At 37.2% G+C, this 18302-nt stretch overlaps 2 protein-coding genes across 2 annotated transcripts; one reads left to right on the forward strand and one right to left on the reverse strand.

The window, feature by feature from the left end:
* The first annotated feature begins 562 nt into the window (after positions 1–562).
* LOC139942345 (cytochrome c oxidase subunit 5A, mitochondrial-like) lies at positions 563–8980 on the forward strand. The gene is made up of 4 exons (XM_071939179.1): positions 563–737; positions 5251–5489; positions 5995–6127; positions 7810–8980. The coding sequence occupies exons 1-3, from the start codon at positions 662–664 to the stop codon at positions 6124–6126; spliced, it is 447 nt and encodes a 148-aa protein (XP_071795280.1). The 5' UTR covers positions 563–661; the 3' UTR covers position 6127; positions 7810–8980.
* LOC139942343 (cytosolic iron-sulfur assembly component 2A-like) lies at positions 8095–18215 on the reverse strand. Its single transcript, XM_071939176.1, has 6 exons — positions 18084–18215; positions 15127–15333; positions 14433–14603; positions 13067–13116; positions 12307–12352; positions 8095–11514 (listed from the first exon to the last, which is right to left on the reverse strand). Exons 2-6 carry the CDS (start codon positions 15305–15307, stop codon positions 11414–11416), a joined length of 549 nt encoding a protein of 182 aa, XP_071795277.1. The 5' UTR covers positions 15308–15333; positions 18084–18215; the 3' UTR covers positions 8095–11413.
* Positions 18216–18302: the final 87 nt, after the last annotated feature.

Here is an 18302-nt window from a genome sequence, read left to right on the forward strand (position 1 = left end):
ATCATTACGTCACGCATCCTCGTATAATCATTTGAGTATTTGTCGGTAACATAACAACAACTTTTGTCTTTAAAAAACATTTTGACATTAGTTTGAAAACCTCTCACTGAATCAAGAAAATTATTAGTACAGAAAAGGTTAATTTATTTTATTTTAAATTAACTATTAAAATTATAATTTAAAATAATTATAGCAATTCCTGTTTAGCGGTAACTAGTAGCCGTTTTATGACCAGTTAAAAATAATGTGATGTTCCGGAGAGATATTTTATAGAGGTGTTTTGACCTAGTTAGCATTTTGGCAACTGAAAATGTTAACTTATAACTACTTGTACAATGTTTTCATAATTAAAAAAAAAACAAGCATTTTGAATTTTTGCATAGTTTGAAACAATGAAAACAACTTTTAGTTTAGGCCTCACCGTTCCCTATTTCACCTTGGAATGAGAACAGCAAGTGTGTTTTTTACATAGCTTTTTCGCTGGTATACGAGCGTTGCTCAGCGCAATTTTAGTTGTGCCAACAAAATTACCCGTGAACCAGTTGTAGGCCGGTAATTTTTTGGAAGGTCATAGGTCATTCATTTCGTTAACTCCGTTTTGCACGGCCTCCTACGGTAGAAAGATCGAACCGAACGAAGTTACAAAAATCGAAAATAAAACATGTTTCGTCGGGTAGTATCCAGCATTGTTTCAAACACAAGAACAGCACTAACTGTACAGGCCATTCGACCTCTTGGTAAGTATTTTTTGGGGTGAAGTTTGACCAACTATAAACATGACACAATTCGTCATGACCGATACGGCGTCCACCGCCGTGACCGCGCGCGCCGCGCAGCGGTAAAAAGAAGTGGAGATCAGACAACTCGTCTGTCGGACAACTTGTCCGTTCGGACAACTCGACGGTTCAGACAACTCGACGGTTCGGACAACTCGACGGATGATTTATTCAACCGTCAGACAACTCGACTTGGGGTCAAGACAAGTTGACGGATGGCCGTGACGGGGCTCAGCGCGGGGCGGGAGGGGTAAAGGATAACTTTCCGTATGGCGCCACCACCTTTTCACTCATTTTTACAAAAAGGGATATATCAATCAGGTAAATTAGATACTATATTATTTTATTTCGAATGAAAAAGTGGTGGCGCCATACGGAAACTTTTCCGGGGTAAATAGCGGCCTGGGCTGGGGTGGGGATGTACTGACTAGCGACTTGGCAATGATGCAAGGGCGTTCCCCGGGGGGAGGGGGTATATTATGGTGGGTGGGTTTATATCCGGGCTATGGCGTGTCAAACGTTGCATTATTCGATAATGTACAATATATGTGCGATGTTTCTCATATATATGCGATAATTGTCACATATGTGCGATATTCATTTGATGTATGCAATAAATGTAATATATATGCAATAAATGTAATATATATGCAATAAATATAATATATATGCAATAAATTGTAATATATGTGCGATAAATTGTAATATATGTGCGATAAATTGTAATATATGTGCGATAAATTGTAATATATGTGCGATAAATTGTAATATATGTGCGATAAATTGTAATATATGTGCGATAAATTGTAATATATGTGCGATAAATTGTAATATATGTGCGATAAATTGTAATATATGTGCGATAAATTGTAATATGTGTACGATAAATTGTAATATATGTGCGATAAATTGTAATATATGTGCGATAAATTGTAATATATGTGCAATAATTTGCAATATATGTGCGATAATTTGCAATAGATATGTGATATTTTTTAATATCTGTTTGATAATTTTGTAGTATATTATATGCGATCATTTGTATGCGATGTTTTGTGACGGTATACATATGCGATAATTTAATATACATGTGCGATGTTTATTCTTATATACGTGCGAAAACGGAATTGTGGGTTATAGTATGGCTTCCTGTCCACTTGATCCCCGTATCCGTAATGTTTTAGATCGGGCCAGACTATACTCTGGACGGTATAGTATGGTTCCTATGGTTCAATGAGATTGGCGTAGGGTTTATAGTGATGGTCAGGGTACGAGACTCGAGCAGCGTATTTCCGAAACAGCCAGCCAGCCGCGTATTCGGATAATAGAACACATACAGTACAGGGAGGTGACAAAATGTTGCATTTTGCTCAAATCTGAAGGTGAAGATCTGTTTTACTCGAACGAATTCTGCAATATTAGCATAATTTAGAATTTTTAATTGATAATATGTCAATTTCATAGCTTCACATGATTAAAAAATAATTTTTAAAAAGTGAAAAACATTAACAAAACGTCAAAAAATGACCCGCAAACGAAAAGGCAAACATTTTTATTTTGTATTTTTTGCATTTTTTAATATGTCAAAAAAACATCACTGTGAAATACAAAACCATAACTTGAAAAGAATTTATACCCTTCGTTAAAACAAAACTATTATTGATTCTGCAATAAAAAGAAAATGTTTAAAGAAAATGTTTAAAGAAATTGTTTGTCTTATCGAAGGGTGTCACCACTTTTTGCTCGCGGCTGACATAACTATAAATGTGGTGACTAAGATTCAAAAAATTTGAAAAATGATTTTGCAAACAAGACACAGTTGAATTTTTATAGCACAAGAACTTTTAAAGTTTATTGACAACAATTAAAAATAATCAATCATGAGTGTTTCAGATATAGCTCGGTAATTTACTAACTTTAACTGTTCTACGATTTAAAGTCACCTGGAAATAGAAGTGTTTTTCTTTCAAACATAAGAGTATATGCTTACGAACAATAAAACAATTTATTTAGTAATTGATAAGACAAACATTTTCTTTTTATTGCAGAATCAATAATAGTTGACCAATTTAGCCAGCTCAAAATTTGACACGTCCAGTCTATCTTCCTTCAAGATTCTGGAACAAGAAAGCAACTTTTTGTCTTAACGAAGGGTTCAAATTCTTTTCAAATTGTGTTTAAGTGCACCGTCTATGTAATTGGGCGGAATGTACATTGACAATGGCGTCAGAATAACTGTGGTTAATTAACCACTAGATAGTGAACCAAATTTACCCAGCTCCAAAATTTGATACGCCCACTATATTAGTCTTGAAAGTTCTGGATTACAAATTAAATGTTTTGTTTTAACGAAGGGTATAAATTCTTTTCAAGTTATGGTTTTGTATTTCACAGTGATGTTTTTTTGACATATTAAAAAATGCAAAAAATACAAAATAAAAATGTTTGCCTTTTCGTTTGCGGGTCATTTTTTGACGTTTTGTTAATGTTTTTCACTTTTTAAAAATTATTTTTTTAATCATGTGAAGCTATGAAATTGACATATTATCAATTAAAAATTCTAAATTATGCTAATATTGCAGAATTCGTTCGAGTAAAACAGATCTTCACCTTCAGATTTGAGCAAAATGCAACATTTTGTCACCTCCCTGTACTGTATGTGTTCTATTATCCGAATACGCGGCTGGCTGGCTATTTCGGAAATACGCTGCTCGAGTCTCGTACCCTGACCATCACTATAAACCCTACGACAATCTCATTGAACCATAGGAACCATACTATACCGTCCAGAGTATAGTCTGGCCCGATCTAAAACATTACGGATACGGGGATCAAGTGGACAGGAAGCGTACTATATCCCACAATTCCGTTTTCGCACATATAAGAACGAACATCGCACATGTATATTAAATTATCGCATATGTATACCGTCACAAAACATCGCATACAAATGATCGCATATAATATACTACAAAATTATCAAACAGATATTAAAAAATATCACATATCTATTGCAAATTATCGCACATATATTGCAAATTATTGCACATATATTACAATTTATCGCACATATATTACAATTTATCGCACATATATTACAATTTATCGCACACATATTACAATTTATCGCACATATATTACAATTTATCGCACATATATTACAATTTATCGCACATATATTACAATTTATTGCATATATATTACATTTATTGCATATGTATTACATTTGTTGCATATATATTACATTTATTGCATATATATTACATTTATTGCATACATCAAATGAATATCGCACATATGTGACAATTATCGCATATATATGAGAAACATCGCACATATATTGTACATTATCGAATAATGCAACGTTTGACACGCCATACCGGGCAAACGGATAATTGATTTTTTTATTATTATTTTTTACCATGACCCAGCGGCATTTCGAGTTGTTATTGTTGTTGCAATAAAGTAAATAAAAGTAACATATGTTTCTGCAAGTATGGCTTCACTGGAACATCACACTTATTGTGATAAATAATAATTGGTAAACAATAATGATCAATAATATAGAGTCGCAGGAATTATACAGGAAAGTTCGTGTAAACATGACAGTAACGGAGGTCGGCCGCTCAACCATCGACTTGTCTTGGCTATCCGTCGAGTTGTCTCAAAGTCGAGTTGTCCGAACCGTCGAGTTGTCCGAACGGACGAGTTGTCCGACGGACGAGTTGTCTGACATTCAAAGAAGTAACACGAAATGACCAGTCTGCCGGTCCTGATTGTACCCGTCCTAAAGCCGACAACGCCGACAACAAGTCCAGAGTGCCGACAACCATGACAACACGCCGAACATCGAATTTTCAATTGTCAAAGTGTCTGTAGGCCTAATTGTAGTTGTTTTTTTAACGTTTTTTAACAAAAGGGCATATGAATGGGAATAAAATTTATTAAAAAGAGTAGTGACTTGTTCTTAAACATCCGTTCATAAATACCTCAGACAGTTTCGCTATTCCTATTTGTGAGAGCGTGTCACGTGGGGGTGTTTAAACGGCTGATAAAGACACAGCTAGAGCTGTTGAACTTAAGACCAGCTGGCTTCGCGTGTTGGGCGTGTAAGCTCATGTACTTGGTCTTGGAGTAACTTACGAGGAACGCAATTCATAGCTATTAGTAACATCACGTAATGTGTGTGCACACGCGCGTATTCACACCACCACCGGTCGACACAAAACATCTTGGCAAAAGATTTTGAAAATTTGAAAAGCTTTGTTTGTTGGGCGCGCAAGCTTATGTACGCCAATTTAAGTTACGCGGAACGCAATTCACAGCTATTATTAACAACGGCCAATCACAGCACGCGGAACATACACACTTGTTATAAATAATGGAATACACACAATGACATGGTGTTGTTACCGCAAACCAAATATAGTTATAAATATTTTATTAAACAAAACAAATTTATGTTTTACCACAGCTGCATCACAGAGCAGGAGTTACTCATCAAAGAAGGAAGAGACAGATGAGCAATTTGATGCCCGATGGGAGGCATACTTCAACCGTCCGGAGATTGATGATTGGGAACTCAGACGAGGCCTAAATGAGCTACATGGTCATGACCTTGTCCCCGAGCCTAAGATAGTAGCCGCTGCTCTGCGGGCGTGCAGGCGCCTCAACGATACTGCCATGGCAGTGCGTATCTTGGAAGCAGTAAAGGTAATTGTTTTTGTTTTTATCCAAACAATTGCTTGCAAAGCAATTATTATTCTACCATCTGGTCCAGACAGGCGCTCCAAAGTCTCGCTTTAGGTTTGACTCATGACAAGACCAACGTCTGAAATCAAGACACTCTAGAGTAGCTCTGAATGACTGCAACAGTCAATCTTTTGACTTTCAGCACGTCCAGTTTTGCTCCTAACTATTTCACATGGTTCAACAGAGTGCCTGTCTAAAAGGGGTGTAGTTCATTTGTATAAATCTTTCAAATTGGTATCTTTCTCATTTGCAGCTTATCTTTATACATATAAATATAAGTCATGTTTGTTGATGGTAACTCTGCATCGACTGAATGAACGTTTGCTGAAAATACAGATACTTTCACAAAAATGCAAGACCAAAGGAAAATGCCTTTAAAAATGAAGAAGGCCTTGCCCTCTTTTATGTTTTAACATTCCTTGCTATGTATAGAAAATTTATGAAATGTTTTGATTTGAATTTTCAGGACAAAGCTGGAAGCCACAAAAACATCTACCCTTACATGCTTCAAGAACTCCGCCCAACTTTGGATGAGCTCAGCATTAGCACACCAGAGGAGCTGGGATTAGACAAGCCACTAGCAGAGAAGATTATGTAAAGTAAGTTAAATAAATATTATTCTTACCACCAAATTCTGCATTCATAAATACCTCAGACAGTTTCGCTATTCCTATTTGTGGAGAGCGCATCATGTGGGTGTGTATAAACCTTTGTTAATGACCAGTAAAAAGTGTTGAAACATGGGCATGACATGCAAGCTTGCACCTGTGCTTATAAGACAGTTTCTTCGTTCCTATTGGTTGAGAGCAACGGCCAAGACAGTTGTGCCACATCACGCGATACGCGCGACACGCACAGCATTCCCTTATAAGGAGTTGTTTACCCGAGGGCCTTGACTGGGCCTTACCATTTCATAGCTGGAGGGTTGAAAGAAATCATTGAAAAAATAAAATGTTTGCATTTATTTTACTTTTTGAACATAAGTGTTGATGTTTCTTGACCGAAAAGGTATTTATGAATGGGAATCAAAGTGTGTTGAATCAATTTTCAACTGGTGGTTTAAAGAACTAGGCCTCGTTGGGATTAAACCACTAGTTGAAAACCTCTTCACCACACATTGATTCCCTTATATACACATGTACAATCACCATTCTCCACTAGATGTAGCTCTGTAAGTAAAAATGCCTAGTATTAGTAGCGTGGAGTTCGCCTGCGCTCAAGCAAATAAATTCGCTGCTAACTTGTGAAATCTGCTTGACCTAAGCGCGGAATTCCCTGCTTCTGCAAGCGCCAATTCTTTGCTTACGGTAAGCAGAGCCATGAAAATGAGTCCTGATTTTCGTTATTGTATGAGAGAGGAACATGTCTTTGATAAAGACATTTTGCACAAGTCCATCTGTTCAATGTTGCAGTGCCTTTTGACCGAGGTTCTCTGTTGACATGCCCACCGCAAATGCGCACAGTTTGTAAGGCCGCATGTTGCGTAAGAGTTTTGCGCATTCATGCATCTTCCAAAAAGGACCAGTTAATAGTCAGTAGACAATATTTTATAATGCCAAGCAAACTGATACTTCATAGAGTCACAGTCTGGGTGCCCCTGGAAATTATCCAGTAGAAAATACCTAGCTACATGTAAAGACCCCTTTCATAACTTTAAAGCCATTGAACACTTTCGGTAAACAGTATTGTCTAAGGCCCACACTTCGTGTATTACAACTTATATGTAAAATAACAAACCTGTGAAAATTTAGGCTCAATCGGTCATCGGAGTCGGAAGAAAATAACGGGAAAACCCACCCTTGTTTCCGCACATTTCGCCGTGTCATGACATGTGTTTAAAATAAATCGGTAATTCTCGCTATCGAGAATTGGTAATTGTTTCAATGTTTTCTCAAAAAGTAAAGCATTTCATGGAATAATATTTCAAGAGAAGTCTTTCACCATTACCTTCTGTAAACCCTGTAAGTTATTTGTAAATGTGTGAACTTTTTTCTTCTTTTTTTCTGTTCCGAAAGTGTGTAATGGCTTTAAATGATACAGGGACGCTGAGGTCATGCGCATGTTTTTACTCACAAAGACAGCTATTGTCAAATGATTTGCCTCCTTTGGCCTCAGAATGGGAATTTTTTTTTTTGTCTCTGTGAGGGCTTTCTTTGAGAGTGTGACATCATATGCAAGTGGTCTGTGTTGGTTGTTATACAAGCAGCGCGTTTATACAGTCCAATCAACTACTACTATTTTATGTTCTTATTTGTCTTGTTTTTATTTTCTCCAATTCCAGCAATCCATCTTGAGTTCCTGACCCCACATTACTTCACATCGCTTGGGATTCTTCTGGACTTTCTCTCACAATGAAGGAGGGTACTGTGTATCTGCCTACTTTGACTTCTTTTTTTCTTTGTCACCGACATTTTCACCTAGCACGCATGTTTTTATAAATGCCCAGTGACATAAACAACATCAACTGGTAGCTAATTGTCCATTTCCCCCTGCAATTTCTGTTGTAACAAATTCAGTGGATGAACAATGCCCTGTTTAAACGGCAGTCTGGTCTTCAAGTTAGTCAAAAGTTGAGATCTTTAGTTATACTTTTCGTTAATGATTTTACTCAGAGTAAGTATTAAACTAATGTGTGCAGTGTGTGTATCAGGGAAATTCAAGACATGTAATTGTGAATCTGTTATTGTGTGCACGTCTAGGATTTTACAAGAAATGATAAATAAACTATATAAAGTTTTGTTAATTCTGTAAAATTAAAGTCATTTCATATAGTTTTTTGGGGGTTTTCAAATTGAGAACTAAGTTCACAATGCTGTACTCCTGCTGAACGCACAGAACAGATGTGCAAAAAGAATTCACACACAATTTTTATCAGCGTGTATGGAACATTTGTATACCATAAAATCTAATTCAACATTCAATTTGGAGCTTCTTATATTTTGATAAGTGCATGTTTTAGGAATGCCAAGAGGGTGTTATTTCCCCCAATAGTGGTAAGAAGAGAACACATCAAATTTAACAAACCTGCCAATTTTACCCCAAACCAATCTCCAATTCCGTTTTTTATTTGACTGAAACTACATGTAATAGACTCAGTAGTGCATAGTCAAACTATAGAGCAAGGCTAGCTACAAGTGTGCTTGTTTTAAGGGAAGGTATTCTATCATCATTAGGAAGTGGGTCTCAGTCAGCTGAACATTCTATGTTAGATTTTGATGGATGGTAAAAATGAAATGCTTTAAGACTTGGGTTGATCTTGTTACAGATGTTATTGCCACTTAGTGTCGTTCAAATTGAAATTTCCTGGTTGGTGGCCGTTCGACAGATTTGTGAACTTGGTTCTTTGGTGAATGTTCATGAATATTTTATCCATTTGAGTTTTGATTTGTAATAGAAGTTTGAATGCTTTAAGGAATCAATAAATCTTGAGTTGTTCTAGATAAACAAGACAAGTGTTTTTTGTGCTTCTTTTGGTAGTCTTACAAACTGACAAACATGACAAATGAGTGTTTATTACCAACTACAGCTACTGTAAAGTCAGATAGACTTTTTATCATGTATGTGTGAAAGCCTTACCTGCTCTAATGGGAGACTTTCCAACGCTAGGTGGCAGCAGACTTGCCGGGTAAATTTCCATTGTTTACGTAGGTCTGAACATGCGCATTATTCTGAGAACAATGGCTTTACGCGGTAAGTCTGCTGCCATATAGAGTCCCAGACAGTCTCCAAAATCAAGCATCTGAAAGCACACAACTTCGTGTGACCATGGTACAAGAGTGTTTTTTTTTCTTCTTTCATTAATATTTCGCAACTTCGACCGCGGACTGAGCTCAAATTTTAACATGTTTGTTATTTTATGCATATTTTGAGATACACCAACTGTGAAGACTAACTAGTCTTTGACAAATACCAATAGTGTCCAGTGTCTTTAACATTAAAAAAACATGTATTGATGTCATATTTCAAGTACAAATGTCTGGAAACTTTTTTCCTCACAATGTTTACGATATAAATAAGTTTACGGTTATGATTCCAAAAAGTACTTTTTACTTGTTCAAAAATGTTTTAGTCATACAGAAAGCACCGTCTTATCTTTATATACTATTATACAAAGAGCTATTCCATAATATTAATTGTTAGAAAATAAAATGTGTATCCTACAGATGTATATGAAGAGCTTGCTAGAACCCACTAACACTTCTAAAGTTTTGCTTAGCCTACTGTTCGGTTTTTGTAAAAAAATGTCGATTTATTGGCAAAATTATAAACAAAACCAGTAAGAGTCAGTTAGATTTCAGTTGAACACAGTGTCTACTTATTGAGAAAATAGGGAAAATATTTCTTTGTTTCATCAAGATTGTCAATTCCACCCACTAAGTGACAGCGGGTACCAATTGGACCTCTGGCTGAAGTCTTGGTGCAAAATGTTTCCTTTCACCCACACTCATGACACTGCGGCCAATTCACCAACAGCGCCGCACTGACTCACCTGACTTAGTCCATACACTTGCGGGTTGTTGTGTGGACTAGGTCTCAGTCAGGTGAGTCGGTGAATTGGCCGCGGTGGGCGTGAAAGGAAAACGAGAAACGTCTTGCACCAAGACTACTCTGGCTGCAGCATTCAGCCCATCAGGAAAATTTGAATCGCCATATGGTCCCCTTTTGGCAATCTTTGGAGATGCAACATTTTCAACAATAATTTTACTGATTTCTAATCAACGGGAGTACTTTGAAGCAAAGCAAAATATGCCGGATCCTTACTACCATTTTTTATGAAAAAAAAAAGGTCATGACCCAATATTTATACTCCTATTGGAACTTGCTACATTGTACAACCCAATATTATATAACACATTTTAAATACATTTTTTTTAAGCTACACACCAGAAAATTATTATCAAAGATGTTTCAAAGTGCCTAGGTTAGAGGTGTATTTATGGATAATGTAAGTCCCTTTGATAATATGCATTGTTATCATCAACAATTGAGATGGTTGTTAATCTATTGTAGACAGCAATCACAGCAACCGTTTCCATTATTATTCCAAGGCCTTTTCTGGCAGGCAAGATACATGTGCTACATCAAAGACAGTGGACACTATTGGTAATTGTCAAAGATTAGTCTTCACAGTTGGTGTATGTCAACATATGCATAAAATAACAAACCTGTTAAAATTTGAGCTCAATCAGACATCGAAATTGCGAGATAATAATGAAAGAAAAAACACCCTTGTCACACGAAGTTGTGTGCTTTCTGATGCTTGATTTCAAGACCTCAAATTCTAAACTTGAGGTCTCAAAATCAAATTCGTGGGAAAATTACTTCTTTCTCGATAACTACGCCACTTCAGAGGGAGCTCTTTCTCACAATGTTTTATACTATCAACCGCTCCCCATTACTTGTTATCAAGAAAGGTTTTATGATGATAATTATTTTGAGAAGTTACCAATAGTGCCCACTGCCTTTAACCCTGGCCATACTGCCATACATTTGCCATGGGAAACTGTATGTTTTGTGCCATAAGTCAACAGTGTCCTCAGCACTACAGAAGTAGATAAAAGTAACAACTATTTTCTTCACCAGGCTGACTTAAAAAGTCTGAATTCAGATAAAAGTCTAACATTTTGCATCCCTTCATAAATAACGGCTGGACACATATAGAGATGTGCCCCCTTTCTATATATCAAAAGTCGATACAAATAAGACAATTCAATCCCCCAAAATATTTTCTTTCCTTATGAGCTGCCTGCGTTCAAATCAGTCTGCTTGCAGTCCATGCTCTGTGGCTCCATTGTCACATGTGATGCATTAGGCTGTGTCGACTATCAGTAGGATGTTCCAACATGTGATGCTTAGGTTTATATTGTCTAAAAGCAGTAGGATGTTCAAGTGTCATTTTCTGCCACACATTTCTCGACCAGTTCTTTGAGGTTGGGATTCTCCATTGCAGCAGCTATTCTCTCCTTATCGTTGATTTGTTTGTTAACTGCAAAACAATCAAAATATTGTCAATGGACTGAGTAAAGATCTGACACACAACACAAACAGAGTTTTATTGATATAAACCATACAGGGAAAATGATTGGCTGTAATATTAAAAGGGACACGTTGTCTTGGATCGGGCAAGTTGGTCTATGAAAAGGGTTTGAAAACTGTTTGTTATAAAATGCATGGTTGGAAAGATGCTTTAAGAGTACATTAGAATATAATGATCCACACAAAAATGCATTGAAATTGCAAAGTTTTCCCTATCATCGTAAAATTAACACGGCACGTCATTTTGTGGAGTCAAATTTTAGGCTCTACATAATGCCCGAGCATGTTAGTTCGCAAAATTAAAGGAAACACCGCAACTTCGAGGCAAAGTGTCCCTTTAAATGTAGCTGACCTGTTTAATGGATTACCCTGGTTACGCCACAAAGCTTGACTGGGCACTGCCATATTTTGCTTGATTAGGACATGGTAGGACAAGGTAGGTACATCAAGTCACAGCACAGAAATAAAGCAGGATTGACGTTCATTAACTTCAAATGCCTTTCTTTCAGCATTAACAACAACAACAGCAACAGGAGCAGGAGCAGCAACAACAACAAAAACAACAAAAACAACAACAACAACAACAACAACAAAAGGATGAAAGTGCCAGGCACTGCAATACTTTGTACTGTGTCTTTCTATACTGTATGTACATGTAACGGCACCGCTGAGAAACCGTAAAACAAAGGACAAAATCAAAAAAGTTCTGAGACTGACTTCAAGAGAATATGCAAATGCTTACTTTCTTCTTCTGTGGAATGGGTGCCTTTTGTTATATAAATGTCCAGCTACAGTAGGAGAGACAAAGAAAAAAATTGAACGGAAATTACAAAGTTTGTCTGAAGTACAATAATTGGGAGGTGTACAAAAGGCCATCTCCTCTGGACATTAAAGATGGACTTTAACAGGGCTGAAATTACACGCAGGCCCTGTACGTGTACATGTAGGCAATGGCCTCTGTTGCCCCTGCTCTTGGCCTTGGTGCCCCTTCAAAAGTTTCACATTGACTTTCAGATTTTTTTTGAAAAATGAAAATGGCCTTGCCCTTTCAATTATGAAACTCTAGACCTGCTTTAGCTTTTCAGTTTTGTGCTGTACTCAGTTTCCAATAGATCCACATCATATATTTACCTACATGTATCTGTACTCAACCTAAAATCTATTTTTAGTTCACATGTTGAGCATCGATTGCAATTTGACTGTTTATGAAACATAACCTGAAGATATGACAGAAATTGAAAATTTTCAAAACCGAAAGGTTTCACAGATTTTCTTACGTTGCTGCAATTTTCAACAAAAGAGCATTTCACAAGAAAAACAGGGTAGTGACTCAGTTTAGGAAAAAGGTAACATGAAGTAGATAACAGGAAAGCTGATAACAGCAAACAGCTAAGCAGGGGACATAATTCTTCCAATAGAGTAATATGTAGACCAAAACAACAAAATATTTTAGTTGCTAAATTTGTTTCTGACTTGAAATTGAAAGTCAGAAGTGAACTTACCTTATGTTTTTGAGGAAGACTTCTTTCCAGTTTTACTCTGATACACAAACCTGACGAAGAAAACAAAAACAGCTCACACTATACATTGTACAAGATGAATCCTTGTGAAAATCCTTGTCATAAATCATCAATATTTAAGTAATACTCTTAATATTGATAATAGTGGTTTCTTATAAAGCCCTCATTTCTGTCACATTCAGTTTTCCTGCAAGGTACAAAATATATGTGTATCTACATTTTGTGAAGTACAAACCCAAATGTGCTGCATGGCACAATATGCTGCCAATCAAACCAGAAACACTAGGGCAATTCCCTTCTATTTTTGAACAGTGCAAGAGGTTTTTTTAAGTGCATGACACAACACACAGGACCTACAGCTTTATGATTGTCCCAATTGAAAGACGCAGCAATAATAATGGTATAAAGTGTCTTGCTTAAAGGGAAGGTACACGTTTGGCAATTACTCAAAACAAATATTAACTTAAAAAGTGACTTAGTAACGAGCATTGGGGAGCTGTTGGTAGTATAAACCTTTGTGGCAAACGACTCCCTCTGAAGTAACGTAGTTTTTTAGAAAGAGGCAATTTCTCAATAAAATAACCAAAGACTTCTAGCTAGAAGTCTTTTACTCCTATCTGAAAGCACACAGATTCATCCAACAAGGTTTTTTTATTGTTTCATCATTTTCTTGCAACTTTGATAACCGAATGAGCCCAAGTTTTCACAGGTTTGTTATTTTATGCATATATATATGTTGAGATGTGTGACATCAAGTGAGAACACTGGTCTTGGATGATTACCAAACGTGTACAGTGACTTTAAGGACACAAGTGTCACGACCGGGACATGAACCCATACTCTCTAAGATCTGCAGAATAGAAACACCAAAGCTTGAGTTCAATGATCTTATCCGCTTGGCCAAGAAATGCTATTAATTGGCTTGAACAATAATAAGAAACATTCTTTGCTCAACATTTCTATGATATTGGGTCCACGAGGCTTGGATTTCATCTTCGAGAGGGCAAGGCCATTTTCATTTTGCAAAGGGAATTTCCTTTGGAAAATCTTAAAGTCTAAAGGAAACTTTTGAAGGAGCACTAAGGTCAAGACGAAGGTCAATAGAGGCAATGGTCCCTATGTAATTCCAGGCCTGGTCTACCGTACATGTCTGAACATAGGAAGACGAGCAAGGTACACTGTTTGAAACGTTGAGACCACGCCGGCTCTTTCACGCCGGCTCTTTTCAGAGCCAACACTTCCACAAAAGCAATTTACACATGGTTGTACCTGCAAGTTTCCTATTTATTTATAGCTTCTTCCTATTTATCCACACCATGCAAAATTTCAGACGATATCTGAAACATACCAATCAATGTAGCTAACGAACAGTGTGGCACCGTTGGAGTGAACTGAACACGAATGATGTACGCATCTTCATAGCCTTTCAAGGGATAAACTTTGACACCTTCCTCAAACACAACTTCAAGGTCTTCCAGCGAGTTGGGCTTTTCAGGATCTCTGATGTCTTTAATCAAGTCTGATGACAGAAAGTATAGTGGTTGGTATTACAATGTGATTTATATACTGTACATTTACACATTGTAAGTAAATTATAACGACAATGAACTATACAAAAGCAATTCGGTATACGTTCTTTTTTGTAAACAAAATCACAGCGCTTATTTAACAATAAGTGAATCAGAACACAAAATGAAGAGTGATAAAAAACGTTTAATAAAGGAAATGGTAGGTCTTTAGGTAGTTTTTTAGATTGTACAATTGAGCTGGCTGATTCAATGTTTGTGGGTTATGGTTCCATTCGTCAGCAGCAAAGCTGTGAAGGTTCTGTCTCTAGCACATGGCAAGTTCTGTGGCATATAAACGGAAAGGATCCAACTATTTGACAACCTTCGACCCCTCTTGTAGCCCCCCCCCCCAATGAAAATAACTACCAACGTATGGTTTTGTAAGTGAGATGACATGTAATACAAATTGCAGATAATGGGTATGCCTATGATAAAGTATTCCATATTTTTCATAGTTACAGGAGAAGTCTATACCATAAATATCAGCAGCGACGTCTTCCAAATTTTCGTCCTCGTTATCTTTTGTCTTCTCTTTCTCTGTGCCTGATGCCCTCTCTCGGTTAACCGCTTCATCACCATTGTCTGTGTCTAATGGAGAGCTGCCTCCAGCAGACATCATGAACAGGTGGAATACTCCAAGAAGTGTGAAGAACATTGGCAACTTGATTATTTAGATTGTCTCTAAAAAATAAAATATTTATGATGTTCATTCTATTGTTATTACAGATGGGCAATAATGGGTGTTGGTACAATCAAACATAGGTCATTCACGCATTTGTTACTTCTCGTCTTGACAACGGCAATGCTCTTCTCTACAGTCTTCCTAACAACCAGATTTCCCGACTTCAACGGCTCCAAAATACTGCTGCTCGCATTGTGACACTGTCTAGAAAATCCTGTTCTATCACCCCCATTCTGAAACAACTACACTGGCTCCCTATCTCTCAACGAATCATCTTCAAGCTGATGCTCATTGTCCACAAAGCTCTAAATGGCAAGGCTCCCCACTATATTTCTGAACTGCTTCAAGTTTACACTCCATCAAGGAATCTTCGATCAAGTTCCATGCTTCTCCTCATTGAACCCAAGTCTCGACACTCATGGAGTGACAGGTCTTTTTCTGTAGCCGCGCCACGCATCTGGAACTCTCTACCACTTAATCTTCGATCTTGTCTTTGTACCGCAAAATTCAAGTCTCTTCTCAAAACTTATCTTATGTCACAGGTTTTCAATGACTAATTTTGTTGTGTCTGTTTTTCTTTGTGTTGTGTTTTTGTTTTGTTTTGTTGTGGTTTACTGCGCCTTGAACACCCAGCAGGGTGGATATGTGCGCATTACAAGTCTTATTATTATTATTATTATTAAACATGTACATGTAGGGGTTGCTCAAACACAGTCAGACAGTACTCAAGTCCGTTTTAGGGCAGTTTTAATGCATTCGGGTTTAACGTGTGTCTGTGTTGAACCCAAATGAGTTAAATAGGTCCGCGAGGGTGGTTTAACGCTACTCCTAGAACTATTTCGTTTTTTTCCGGCTATCGTCTCCCTATTCTAGTTTTTCTCTCAACAGATGACCCATGGACCCCTGTGATATTGTGCTTTAATTGTTTGTGTGTCAATTACTATTTAGTTTTAATAGTCAATTACTAATACTATTTTTTAATTAAAGGTAAGTTCAATTCAAGTTGTCCAAACCGTCAAGTTTTTCCAACTGATGAGTTGTCTTTTAAAAGTTCAATTCAAGTTGTCCATTGGGTCATTCCATGTCAAATCAACCAGTGGTCCCCAGGTGACCCCCTCAGATTTTGATGAAACTTCATCAGAATGATTGGATGTGGCTCAAATGAACACATACAAAAAAGCTAAGTCATACTCCATGTCGTTTTCGAGATATGACCCATTGAAATTTGGTCAAGGCGGCCATTTTGTGCTCGCGCAAGACGTGAAAAGTGATTTTTGTGTTATTTTTCGACTTTGAAAGCTCATAATTTAGTTATTGTACCAGGTAGAGAGCTCAAATTTGGTATACCATACTTCTTGCCAAAGTTCATGAATCTGCACTCAATTTAAATGTATCTCCTTTAATTTTCTAGTTATGGTCACCTAAAGTAGGCACTTTAATCAGCCGAAATTGTTTTTTGTGATAATTGGGGTCACCCTGTGCCCACATGAGAGGTCAAATGAATCCTATATGCTCTAGGTATTATCTATGGGTGCATGTCTTTACCCACAAGCAATTATAAGTTCACCAATGCATTAATTTAGAAATAACATGGGCCCAAAGTTGATCCAGCCAGAAAAAGGTCAAAAAGACCCCGCCCGTCTTGACCCCGGTTGACCCCGCGATCAATTGAAACTGAAATTGATACCAGTTAAACATATTATATCTACCATGATATCTATCATGGTGTATTTTTGGCACATAAATTTATTGTAATATCATACTGTATAACTTTTCTGAAAACTGGTGGATTTGACACGGAATGACCCCATTGACCATTGTCTGACCATGACAACTGAACTCGGTACCAACATTTAGTGACATTACAATACATGACTATGGATATGGATGGGCGTTTTATAAGGCTTTATTTAGCCTTCATTATGCAGAGCCCGAATCTACAGGTAAACAGGTAAATGACATAGGCCCGGCTCCTAGAACGGATAACTTTCCGTATGTATGGCGCCACCACTTTTTTACTCATTTTTACAAAAAGGGATATATCAGTCAGGTAAATTAGATACTATATTATTTTATTTTAAATGAAAACATGGAAAAAGTGGTGGCGCCATACGGAAACTTTTCCCCTAGAACATGTAGAACTACTTCGGTTTCATCGTCTCCGTTACGGGAGACGATAGCCGGACAAAACCGAAATAGTTCTAGGAGTAGGCACTGTACAGCTGCATGGTGTATCTGCTTGGCACTGGCACGCTTCTCATTCATAAGTAGGGAGCGTCTCAAAAGTCGGAACGGTAGGAACGTTCTTTTTGGATCGCAAGAGTATCCCCGCCGCTTTTGTCTGTTCCACAGGACCGGTCTTTTGGAACGCTCCGCGTATACTTTGTCATGATGTTGCGATCCTGCGGGCATATGCCTGCAGGAACGTTCTTTTGCGCTAGGAACGTGCCCGACTTTTGAGACGCTCCCTTATAATAAAGCCTAGCTATGCCTAATTAATATACCCATTAAACCGCAAGTAGTAAGTAGTAAGTAGCCTAGGTATACACACAATGGTATAGGTTGGTAGTTATCCATTTAATTATTTTTTCTTTCTTACTTTTGCAAAGGGTTTGGTATTTACTTTTATTCTAACCATCACGATTGATAAAAACATTACGATCGATATGAAGAACATTCACCCATCCTTCCATGACATTACCGATATGAATTTATATTTTGTTTATGAATCATTTGAAACAACACTTACCCAACATTATTTTTGTTTAGAGGGTGTTGAGGACTTCTTGTTGTTTTGCAGGTAGTTATAAAAACTGAGTTAACACTTGAGGGGGCTGTTCATATTTCATCTGCTCGTTCCCGCTTTGGAACTGCAAGTTAGTGCCCCATGGATTATATAAATCAAAATTAAAGTAATCGGAATTTCTGAACCTCTAAAGATTGCATAATTATTTGAATCTGAAAAAGA

The sequence above is a fragment of the Asterias amurensis genome, chromosome 9, assembly GCF_032118995.1.
Source record: "Asterias amurensis chromosome 9, ASM3211899v1".
Classification (NCBI taxonomy): domain Eukaryota; kingdom Metazoa; phylum Echinodermata; class Asteroidea; order Forcipulatida; family Asteriidae; genus Asterias; species Asterias amurensis.

Coding starts and splice junctions, on each gene's coding strand:
- LOC139942343 (XM_071939176.1), bottom strand. CDS start 15,307: ATGTTCTTCACACTTCTTGGAGTATTCCACCTGTTCATGATGTCTGCT. Junction 14,604..15,126: donor CGTCGCTGCTGATATTTATG/GTATAGACTTCT, acceptor TTCTGTCATCAG/ACTTGATTAAAGACATCAGA. Junction 13,117..14,432: donor TTCGTTAGCTACATTGATTG/GTATGTTTCAGA, acceptor TTTCTTCGTCAG/GTTTGTGTATCAGAGTAAAA.
- LOC139942345 (XM_071939179.1), top strand. CDS start 662: ATGTTTCGTCGGGTAGTATCCAGCATTGTTTCAAACACAAGAACAGCA. Junction 738..5,250: donor ACAGGCCATTCGACCTCTTG/GTAAGTATTTTT, acceptor GTTTTACCACAG/CTGCATCACAGAGCAGGAGT. Junction 5,490..5,994: donor GTATCTTGGAAGCAGTAAAG/GTAATTGTTTTT, acceptor TTGAATTTTCAG/GACAAAGCTGGAAGCCACAA.